At 35.8% G+C, this 12,622-nt stretch overlaps 1 protein-coding gene across 4 annotated transcripts in view; it reads right to left on the reverse strand.

Moving 5' to 3' along the window:
* The window catches only part of ST18 (ST18 C2H2C-type zinc finger transcription factor), a 50,931-nt gene extending 49,883 nt beyond the window's left edge, over positions 1-1,048 (reverse strand). For 3 of the 4 annotated variants that reach the window (XM_053943788.1, XM_053943771.1, XM_053943778.1), the window contains exon 1: positions 859-1,042. In XM_053943788.1, the coding sequence (XP_053799763.1) occupies positions 859-1,033 (175 nt within the window). In that variant the 5' untranslated portion in view covers positions 1,034-1,042. Of the gene's footprint in view, positions 1-858 lie in introns of all 4 variants that reach the window. The other variant, XM_053943762.1, reaches the window with a different exon arrangement.
* Between the last annotated feature and the right edge of the window lie 11,574 nt (positions 1,049-12,622).

Here is a 12,622-nt window from a genome sequence, read left to right on the forward strand (position 1 = left end):
AACCAGCAACTGAGTGACATTTAAGTTCATTCAGTTTACATATTATCTATGATTACTAATTTCCCAGTGCCAGATCACGATCACATTCCTTTTATTTTAACATTTGCTGTGTGCAGGTGACTGCCAATGTCTTCCTGATATCTTCCACTAATATCTTCTCACTTGTCTGATTAACTTTTTTGGCAGGACTACTTAAATATGTGAAAAACATTTTATTTTGAGACTTTTTGTTCAACTTGAATATATATAGAAATATATTAGAAAGGAGAAGTAATCAAAACATACTATAGCTATATCTTTCTGTTCCCCCATCCTTGTCCATATTTTCCAGTATACACATTGTAGAAGCTGCTATAAATTGTTGGATGTGTTTGGCTTACCAGTGTTGGAATAACAGGTATAAAAGTGCTGAGTCTAATAATCGTGTTAAACAGAACACACACAGCAGTCGTACGCATGAAATTGCTTTGCTAAATGTTAAAGTCAACAATGTTTTGCTAGGCATTATTTTTCCCTCCTAAGAGCTCTATATATTCCAGTGAAAATCTACTCTTCAGAAATGTGTGGGATGGTGGTGGGCTTAAGCTTGTTCTTTCACAGAGGTAGTGGAGAAGCAGATGCTGCTCCATATCCGACCTGCTGCAGTAGTTGTCTCTGTGTGACCTGCAAAGCATTTACCAGACCCCAGGACATCCTATTGAACAAAATAAATGGAAGTATGACGGTTAAATCTGGACAGAAAGGCACCATTCCAACTCGCCTAGTAGTCAAACTTGTCTTGCATCCTGTTTCAAAATACTGGTTTTTATCATCTCCCTTCCTGTGGAATTCAAGTTCAAGTGGAGTTCAAGCAACTACCTGGAGCTGAGCTGCTTTCAAGGACACTGATATCTTCCTGTAACTCTGTCCTGTCTTCATTTTCTTCTTTGCATTCCAAGCTGGGGCTGTAGTGGCGGGGTTTCATTAACAGGGACTTCCTTTTGTTGACGGGAACACCTGATATCTGATCTTCAGCTTTTCTCTTCTTTGCCATGGAGCATTTGTAGGCACTGCAATGATCAATTGCCAGGGACAGAGAAAAAATGGGAGAAGTGAGGAGCAAACTGTTTTAAAAAATAGCACCACCCTGTAGTTTAATTCTAAGTATAAAAGTGAGGATTGACAAAATGTTAAATCACTTGCAGTTTCAGCAAATTGTGCCCAGCGGATATTTAATTTTAGCTCAAGTACGGAAAGTCCAGGCCCCAGGCAAGTCCCATTTCTTTTCACTGATCCCAAAATCTTTTTGGGGGAAGGGGAATGAGGAGTAAGACAAAACCAAAAAAATCCAGAACCCAACAGCCTTAAGGAAAAGATAAACAAAATTGTAGCCTGTGTTGATAATCCAGGAAAACAGCTATAGGGAAAATTATACCATGTGTTGTATTACAAAACCCTGAGCCTTTGGTCCTTAACCCTTACATCAGTATGAACATCCAATTACACATGTTGAGTTCATCAGCATAAAACCTGTGAGAAACACACTGTACATTGATAACATTTTGCAACACACTTCCCTCTATCAATATTAGTCCTGAGCATTGGTTTGATTTAATTGAGGTTTAAGTTCTACTCAGGTGTCTGTAAAGGAAATGAAAAAAGGCTCCTGTGAAGGGCTATTCATCTCTTGAAGCTATTTCTATGTGGTAAAAGGGGGTGCTGTTCCCTGGGAAAGGTCTTACCCAGTTCAGATGCCTAACTTTCAGATGACAGACAGGAGTAGGAATAGCAGAAATTTAGAGAGGAAGATCTTTAGCAGGTTTAATATACTTTTTTTCAGCTCCTAATAGACTCATATATTGATCTGAATATTCACTTGGTTCTACAGTTACTTAGCCAAACCTTTGTCACTGTACAAATCTCAATGGCATGCAGGTGTTACAACATATGACACTTCCCTAGAGAGGCTGGAAACTTCAACACTCTTTTCTTAATAATTTTTCATGTAAGTGATTTGACATGATTTTATTTTTCTCTCTCACACATTATACTAAGAAATTTTTTGTAGTACAAATAATAGTGCTCATATTATATCTGTCAGAGATGAAAAAACTCTATATATGGATCTGTGTAATCCACTCAATGGATTATGCACCTTAGGTACCCCCAGGGTGCATTACAAATCTGCACGATACCCTCAGGTGTAGGATTTTGCATTTGGCTCACTGACTTAGCTGCAAGATTTGCGAAAAAAAAAGCCATGTATGAAGAGAACTCCTATTGGTTACACATATTACAAGCTCAACAGCATAAATTCATCCTTCCAAGGTATCTTATGTGCACTAAATTGGCTCAGGTTCTGATTGTTTTGGATGAAAGCATATGACTAACTTGAGCTTTTTATTAAAAAAACCAAAACAAAGCCCATTTTTGGCTAAGCACCTTTTTGGCAAACATGAAGCACCTCATTGCAAACATAAAGGACATGTAAATACAGAGATCTGCATTTTAGGGGGAATGTTAAAATTTCATCATATACATCTCAAACACTAGATATTCTTGATCTTCTGAAGACTAAAATGCTAGGGGGATCTAGAATCCAGGAATATGGATTCAACTACAGCATATGCTGTAGTTGAATAAAATATGGCTTCTGTATTATTTCTCTATTTATGAATAAAGGATAACATGAATGTCATAATAAAGGTCAGAATCACAGTAGTATCAGTGTACCTCTGGAAATAATGCCCATTTAACAGATATCAGAGGTGGATGCAGTGTCAAAAATATGCATAATTTGTTTCTAAGGAAATACAGTTACTTAGTTCATATTTGCGAATGGCATTTCTTCAGCCTTAATCCTGTAATTTGTCTGAATATTGTCAAGATTTGACTAACCTCAAGTTAAGAGAGGACATGACAATATGGTAAATTCATTGCTCACTGTCTTTTTCTAATAACATAATATTGCATGTCCCACATTGTGGACTGGCCTAACACTTATCAACAAGTTGGTTTTTCAGCACAACTGGAAAAGAGAATCAAACTGAGATGTCAGCAGAACACAGTCAAAACCAGTGTGGGAATACTGCTGCCCTCTGCCACCTGCATATCTACTCTGGGAAGTGAGAGCACAAGAATCCCACCTAACAGAACCACCACAGTTTACAGCAGTAAATCAAAAAACAAAACAAAACAAAAAACAACTTTGCTGCATCAAAGCTGGGACAGGAGGCCCACAGATCTTCCTGGGAGCACACTGGTCATGTTAGAAAATTTCTCCTCTATGAAAGACTGATGCATTAGCTCATCCTTGTTGTATCTTTTTCTGTACATGAGCTGTCACCCATCCAGACTTTCTCTAGAGGTCCCATAATTTTTTTTAAAAAATACATAAGATTCAACTTTAGTAAAATCATTCCTGACACCATTCTGATTACAGGAAGTTGACAGAGTTGTCACTTATTTCCTACGAAATTCAAATTGCTCTCCTTTCTCCAGGCAGAGATTTTTTCAGCTCTTGCTTTTGCTGATGGTCCTTTAAACTGCTGGTTTTGAGCTTTAATTGGAATCTATTCATTTGCAGGAACCAGTTTAAAGTTCTATAATATATCAGAAATTCCTCCCCTTTTCTACCTTACAGTGCTTAAAATGAAAAATTTAAATAAAACCAGAAAAATAAATTCACAAGTGGCAGTTTTCAAGTACACATGGTTTGCTAAGGATTTGATAGTGGAAAACAGGAATTCTAGTACTATAAAAAGAATGTATTTATGCCTTTGTAACATTCATGTCATGCCGATTTCACCTTTGTCTTTAAAAGTTTCTATTTCTCTCTTATCCTTGTGTGCATTCATACATAGGCTCACATGTAGGTTATCACTGATTTGTCAAGCTGTACTTTGTCAAGTGGTAAACCTATAATTTAGCTTCTCTATTACTCATCTCTTAAATTCAGCATCTAATAGTTTTGTTGCTATTTATCAATGGCCTGCTTGTTGTCATGGAACACTGATTCAGCTGTCAAGGTTATTTGGTAATCCAAGGCTCATAAAACAGGAGAAGCTCTTTTTGTTATGAGCCTGAAGCCAATGCATAGTTGGGGTTTTTTTCCCAGTTTAACTGTGCTTAAATTTTATGGATAAAAAAATCAAGTTTGTATTATATAGAATGAGCAAAATTTTTATTGTATCTTTTTTTAGTCAATGGTTCAGTTACCAAAACCTGTCTTGTATCAATTATCATAGTGTGAGCCAAGAGGTTAAAATCTATTATATTTAGGACCTGGCTGCATATACTGAAAAAAGTCCCAAGATAAATCTTTCATAGATATTTCATAACTAAATATATTTTGGGGGAATTCAATGGGTCATTCTCTTTCCTTTATTTCTTTTCAGATCACATCTTGCAGACACAGGTAGCATACAGGCAGTACTGCCTATTGGATCTCCACCACAAAAAATTGTCTCAGAAGAAAGAGAGACATTTTAAGCAGTCCCAAACACATAAAACTTGTCTTAAAAACTGGCCATGTTTGGATTTTTTGTTGTTTGTTTTTGTTTTGGGGTTTTTAGTTTGTTTGTTTTGTTGATTTTTGTTTGTTTGGGGGGTTCTGGGTTTTGGTGGGATTTTTGTTTTTGTTTTTGTTTTGTAATTGGTTCATCTAAGTGGTGTGTTTGTCAAGCCTTTAACCTGACCTTTAACCACTTTGTAGCCATCAAGGATTTGTTGTAGTTAATCTGCTGGCAAGACTTCCAGACCTCTGAGGATTTTTTCTTATTCACAGTAGCCTGCAGATTGGCAAAGCATGAAAACAGAGCAAAGAATTGCCATAGTTGCTAAAAGCAGGGGTACATTCAGCCTGAAAAGTGGTGTTTAATAATGCTTGTAATGGATGCCATATAAAATAATGAGACCAGAACACACCACATCTCATGTACACTTCGTAGATTCAAGAGAGAAAATAAATGCCTTTGAATATCAAGGCACATTTATTTTCTATTATGTAAGGATCCCATATCTTATGTGAGTTTGTGCAAGAAAACTGAGTGGAAATTTTTAGTTGTGGAGAAAATAATTTTAAATTTGTAGCATGAATTGGGTTTTGACTGTTTGCCTAACTATTGAATTACAGTTATAGGAGACAGCATCTTCTGTAGTGGAGAAACATTTAACTTCACACTAGGATTTACACAGAGAAGGTAAATCTAACTGCTCCTTAATCATATTGTAGTTAAAGATATTGCCAGATGCTTTAGACCTTGGTTAGTTTATTTTCCCCAAACCTCCAGATGCCCTAAGACAATGTAGTCAAATACTACATTTTCCTTATAGGAGGGAAGAATTGGTATTTGAAAATGCAGGGACACTTGCCACTCAAAAATGAGGCAGTAACATACAAGTTCCTGTTGTGGTTGGCCTTTCTTCTAAGAATTTTAAGAATCAGAAGTATCTAAGAGGAAGTTAATTTTGATCATCTCATCTTAGTCTCTCTTTTATATCAGTTTGTTCTCTAAACCACAGATGAACTGGATTCTGTCTAATTCTTTAGCACAAGTGTTTGCTTGTGGGGTTTCCTAGGGTTTAGGAAAGCTTTCTAGGGTTTAGGCTACAGCAGTGAAAATATCTGATCACCTACAATCACAGAAAAATGTGGAGTTCCTCATAAACTGATGATGATTAGGAGAATTTACTATCACTGGACACAGAAAGGGGATGATCTACTCCTAGGATGGATCACATGTCAGTTCAAATCGCGTTGCTGATATAATTTGCAGCAACCATCAATAACAGAGGTTTATAAAAGGAGCTGTAATGTCAGAGTTCAAAAAAGAGTACTGGTAGTCTCATCACTGCAATTGAAAACTCAAACAGGTGTTGCTAATTACAGTAACTTCAGATGGACAACAGAGGTTGGGAAGGAAGGGGAAGTGTTACTATGACTCAGTGGTTTTTCTTCAGGTTAAAACAGATTTATATTCCGCTTTCTTAATTAACTCTCATTGTTTGTGAAGAGTGCCTGTAAATCTTGTAGCTCAGTGAGAGTGAAAGTGTTGTCAGCTCAGGTTTCTCTAAACAGGATAACAAACAGAAAGATGGTATTAACAGTTTCAAGTCAGTCGCCACAGAAAGTCTGAAAACTCACAGCACCCGTTGGTCTGCAAGAATTTTTCCAAAACTGGGGCTTAGGATCGTGTTTTCAATGCCATGAAATTGCTTACTGAATATGAAAGAATTCACAAATTCTAACTGTTTACAAAAATCAAATCCTAGCTTCAGAATTTCAGAAAAGTAGATACAAGAGACTTTAAGACACATACATTAAACATGGCTTATATATATGTATATATATAAATATATATATATGTTAAAGAATTATATATATTTGAATGTTTTCTAAAAGAAAGAAAGCATTGGGTCATGGATACTAAAATATAAAATTTACAAGGTTTATAGACACTTGGAAAAAATGACAGCTAAACAGTAATTCTGCTTACTCTATCCCACTCTAAAATCCATATATTTGCTGGATTTAAAATGAAGAAAATTCTCTCAAAGTGTATATAAAGAAAATTACTTGTGTAATAAAGAAGAATTTCTTGACCCATTCCTTTTATATTTTTTTTAAGAAAGATACTTGATGAGATGCTTTTCATAAGTGAGAATGCCAGTTAAGAAAAGGCTGTAATGACTTCAACCCATTTGTGTACCCTTCAACTCTCAATCCCAGAGGGATTTGTCTTTCAGTACCTCTTCTTTTGTATGCTGTATGGATTAATAAAAATGTTAAATCATTATGTTAGGATTGCTACTGTGTTCTGATGTTCCATCCTGCAAATAGTTTTCCTATTCCAAACATCTTTCTACTCAATGGGATATGAAACTATGCTCACAGAGGTTTTGTATGTCCATGAATTTATCCCTGAATAGTGGAATATGCTGGAGCAAGGGATAAAATAAATCACCATTCTACCTACTAAAAATAAGTAAAAGCAAGATTTGTGAACTGTCAGGTCATGGAAAATTGCAAATGTCCAGAAACAACTGTTTGATTTGCAAGTTATAGGTAGCCACACACTGACTACCTGAAGAACTTCAAGAAGTAAGACTTTGGCAGCTGAGAAAATTGCCATCAAGTTTTGGTTTATAATTCATTAGCAGTCTAAGACAAAGTTAAATCAGAAAACAAGAGTTTTCTTTCTAGCTATTTTAAATAATTTTTACAATTGTTAAAAATATCCAAACATTATGCAAATAAAAACTTATGGCTTTATGTGAAAATATTAAAGAAGGACATGCATTAACTCTGATATGAGATTTTACAGATGAAATTTTGAATTTTGACTATTTGGAAAGAGTCATTCAAAAGACCATTGAATTTTCATCACTGACAAGAAGTTGAACATGTATTTGCTCCAGGTGCTCATCTGTAGCCAGAGTTATTTGCCTTAATGGTTTCTTCTATTTTATAGAATTAACCAAGCTACAGGATTATTTCAGATAATTTATAACATTTGGACTCCATGACTGAGTGTATTGTGTTTTACTGATTCAGACTAGGAGATGAGGAAAATCTGGAAAAGTATTCCAGCTGGAAACTCCTCAAAAATACATGTGTGAAAGAATTAATCAGGTAAAAGGCATTTTCTTCCATCAACATTTTACAGCATTAAAATGGTAAGAACATAAACCAATAAAATATGCTGGAAAAAAAAATGCTCTTCATTTGGACAAAGAGAATGGGTTGCAATGAAACTTAGAACTTGGAGGACTTACTCCAATGGTGATTAAAGAAAATCTGACTGATTCTCATTTTTAAACAGCACACACAACACAAAAAAAAAATGATGTCATCCCTTTGTAACCCACACACTTGGCTTACAAGTTATATCTGTGAAAGGGACAGAGACTGTTCCTGTGCCCTGTAAAAACCATTCCAGGGTTAAAGAACATTCTACAACTATGGAAGTTTTATGCAATGCTCTTTTTTATAAAATGCCAGAGTAGTGAAAAGTTCAGTCCAGGGCTGGACCAAGATGAAAGGAATGGATATGAGATATAGATGGGAAAAAGATAAAAGGGAAATTTTTATTTATGAACAGTAATATAGAGAAAAATAAGATCAGTAACTTGGGGGTACTAAATGTCTTCTATATACACAAATGGAAGGTTTAGCTAGAAAAAAAGGAGCAGGACTGGACAGATAATAATGTGGAGAAAATATAGTATCATAACTGAAAGCTGGCTAGAGCAAAATATTAAAAGATGTATTTTATTTTAAAAAGACATAGAAGAAAAGCAAAGAAACTGTCATAGCCTTGTTGGTAAAAGAGGATTTATTAGACCCCATAAGAAGAGGCTGGGGAGAAATGGGTAATGGTGTTGAGTCATTATGTACTGAGCTTGGAGATGTTTCAGGCAGTAAACTGAATGTTACAGGCCACCTGACCAAAAAGAACAACTGGACTGTGAAATGATTGAGCAAATGGAAAGACACACGTAAAAAGAATGGAACAATGGTAAGTCAGCAGTAACAGAGGAAAAAGACATGCAGTTATGGTTAAATTCACCCATGCCTCAAGCTCCTGCCTCTGTGGACAAAAATTTCAGGCTGCAAAAGGTTAATTAAATGGCTTTTTGTTTCTCTTTTCAAATACACATATCTTTAACTTATTTTATTATTTTGTCAGGATTCTCCACAAAAGGAAAGGCAACTCAGAGAATGACAATAGGGATTTAATGTCTCTAATTTTCTTGTTTTCAGTTAACAAGCTTGTAGGATCATAAGGATATTCAGATCATATGAAAAATATTACATATAAACCCTCAATTTGAAATACTATCTCAATGAAATGGATGATTTCTTCAGAGTGCCATTCCATAAATTAAGAATTCAACATGGTTAAAGTTGTATGGCTGTATACCTTTCTAACAGGTAAGTTATTTTTAGTAAGAGCTAGTTTAGAGAAAATTTAGTTATTATTCTGTGGAGCTCAAGAAGTTCTTAAAATCAGTAATATGAATGAATGCCCAAGATCTGGGCCAAATCCAGCCTCCCTAGCCTCTTTTTCATTTACTCACTCAATCTGTCCAGGTTCAGTAGGTCAATAAATTCCAGTGGGACCCAGGCCAAGAATTTGGCTTAGAATGGATTAAGTTTCTAGGCAAATCTACAGATCATCCACACAACCTTTGCATCCAGAAAGCCTTACACACAAGTGGTCAGCCTGCTAGAGCCAGTAAATGCTTAAATAAAAAGCATATTGGTAACTACAGTCTGGTTAAAGAAGCAAAGAAGATCAGCTTTGTGGGTGGTGTTTTTTTTGTTTGGTTGTTTTTTTTTGTTTTGTTTTGGTTTTTTTTTTGTTTTTTTTTTTTGTGTGGGGGTTTTTTGGGGGTTTTTGTTTGTTTGTTTGTTTGTTTGTTTTTTGCCAACAGAGAATGGGACTGTAAGCAACTCATTGTCAGCAGCCAGTACCTCCCTTTAATGTAGCAGGAGGTCTCATGGCTGCATTCTTTCCCTTTCCTTGCTATCTCCAGGCTGTACACAGTCTGTTTCTGCTCACTTTTGCTTGGCTGAATCAACCCTTGACATCAGTCAGAGGCAGCAATTCAGCTACCCATAATATTTAACTTATGATTGATATATATGAGGCAGAAGTTACGGGCTGGCATTTCCATCTCTGTGTGGCTTGTGGTCATCTACAGGGAAAAGATCTGCCATAAGAGGAAACGAACATTTGGGGCTGTAATGTTCTGATGCATTCTGTCATGCAGCAGAAGGCATGAAGGCATATGCAACCCTAAATTTCTGTGCAGGTTTGAGAAGATAACATTTACTATGTGCTTATAAGCACAGCAGTTGAGATGGGGAGGACAACAACTCGTGTAATATATTAAATAGCATAAAAATTTTAGTCCAAGGCAGGGAGTATTCTAAGATACAACTAGGTCTCAGGTAGAAAAAACCTGAAAATAACTATCTCAATCTAACAGCCACAATAAAGTGATGTGAATTTGACATATATTATAAAAAACCTCTTCCAGAAAAACATAAATTGAAACTAAATTATAATTATCCACTTTAATATTTAATGGGGGCTTTAAGTAAAAAAAATGTAAGACCACAATCAATATAATAACAAAGAGAAAAGAGACACTGAGATTGTGGATTTTGGCTAGAAATCAACATAGCAGACACCAAAAGAGTCCTATAATATGCTAGAAATATATCTAATGCTGTTGATGTTAAACAGAGCCATAAAAGTCACCTATAAAGCAAATGCACATAAAGTATCAACTAAAGCAAGCTAAAATAGAAATCTGATAATGAAATGCTGTCCCTAAAAGTTCTAAATAAATCCAGGAAGAAAAGGTAGAGTTCACAGTACATAGATCAAAAGGTTTGAACATGTATAGGAATTAAGCAAATTATTAATCATAATTAACAGCTCCAACCACAGTTGTCTCAAAAGAATTATGAGATACAGTTCTTATTTCAACCATCTTAGAAGTTATTCAGAACAGTTCACTGAATATTTAAGTCAAAGAACTGTAAACCCCAAGGTTACCTGCAAAATGTTAAAAGTTATTACTTGTGGTCACCCAGAACCATGTTATCATTTACTGAAACAGAATGGTGGCTCTTATTACCTTATTACTTTACATTCAAACAGTGACATTTTAATAAGACTGAAAATTTTCTGATATTCTGTATACATAAGTTGCAAATATTTTATGCAAGCCTTAACCCACTCACATTAATGTTGAAAGAAGAAAGCTTGAAGTGGAAATGTTTGAATTTTGACTTTCTTTCTGTGTTTTTTGTTGTTAACTCTTGTCTTGGTTACTGGTTTAACAGTACTGAAAGAATAACTTGGTTATGAGCTATGAAAGCACCTGGTACTATAAAAAAATTAAAAAGCCTGAGGTCCATCAACTCATTCAAACTCTAGGAAAAGGAAAGGAGGAAAAGAAATGAGATGGAGAGGCAGAGTGAAGGGAGAGGAGGGATGACAGCTCTGTAGGTTTCACAATTTGATGGCTAATTAGAGGGCGACTAGGAGATGAAGGAGGAAACAAGGGAGGAACTTAGACATGACAGACTATAAACTTGATTACCATTACAATTTTCATTAATGCTTGATTTTTTTAGTTACCAACTACATTGACATACAGGATATAGTAAGGATTGATGAGTTCTAACACCTTTTTGTCACTACTATGACTGTGGCAATATACTGTGACTAAACACTTAACTTTGCCTTGCAGTAAATGGCACCACATAGTGATTGTTCTGTGTTTATGTTTGACTGTTCAATGTTTTCTATCAAACATCAACTACAAAACCATTCTTCCTTAGTGTAAAACATAGATTTCAACAGATTCTTTGAGGAGAGTAAGGTCTAGAACATCAGATAAAGTTCCTTAGGAACCTTACAATGTTGTCAGAAAAGAATAGTAAATGAACAAGATAAAATGGGAATTTAGGAAATCATGATTCATAATAATATGACAGACTTCCTTGTATCAGAAATCATGGAGTAAGAGACAGAGGTTAATATTTTCAGCACCCCATAACCATTTCAATTTCTACAAAGGCTAGGAGAGGGAGGAAGTTCCTTTACCAAGCTAAAGAGCAAGCAGCAGATACTCTAACTCATTCTGTTAGCAGACCTTGGGAATAGCTACTCTTGAGATTAATGCCTATTGTTTAATTGAAGATCAGTTATCAATAGAAACAGCATGATACAGAACTTTGACTCAGGTGGAATGCTTAATCCAATATGACATGGAGAAATACTTAAATGCCACGGTGGCACAGCTCTGCCCCAGCCAGTTAACATCATGGGGAGCACTGGGGAGGAGAACTGGAAGGGTATGCTGTCAACATCCAATCTTGAATTGCAAAAAAAAAAAAAAAAGACTTTCTGTGGAGCTCAGACATGTCTGGCAGTAGCTATAGCTACTGACCATCTTTATTTAACATTTACTACTGAGTCTGTTTGAATTCAGAGATACAATTTGTTTCAGCAAAGCGCATTAAAAACTGTGAGGGTCCTGCACTTTCTGCCAGTGGGAGACAGATGAGACACCAGGAAATGCAAGAGTCCACCTCAGTTTCTTTTTCAAATGTGCTTATTCAGGATTATGTCAAACATGCTTTTTCACAGCAGTTTCCAGAAAATCAGTCTCTGACCAGCTCCTGTGGAAACAGAAGCCAAGCCCAAAGGACAAACCTGACAGTTTTTCCAGATGCCAGCTAGGAACAAATAGGTTTCTCAGTCTCTGTCTTATTTCTAAGCAGTGCTGTGGGATAACACCACTGTCAAGGTGATAGCTACACAAATCAACCATAATCTCAGTTCTTACTGAGGAACACCTTGGAGCCTTTTTATGTGATTTTTCTTCATGTGCTCAGTTCTTCCATCATCTGAGTATCACTTTCACCTCCTTCTCCAGTCATCTGCTATACTACTGCATTTTTTTCCCACAAATATTTCTTAAAAAACTGCCTACTTTATGAAGAAAAAGAGTTGCCAATCAGTTCTTTCTAAATGCAGCTAGGCATGAACGGGCCTTTTCTTTCATGCCATAAGGTTTTCCTGACTGGCCAAATTACCTTCTATCTACCAAACTCTCT

This window comes from Vidua chalybeata, chromosome 1 (assembly GCF_026979565.1).
Source record: "Vidua chalybeata isolate OUT-0048 chromosome 1, bVidCha1 merged haplotype, whole genome shotgun sequence".
NCBI classification, from domain to species: domain Eukaryota; kingdom Metazoa; phylum Chordata; class Aves; order Passeriformes; family Viduidae; genus Vidua; species Vidua chalybeata.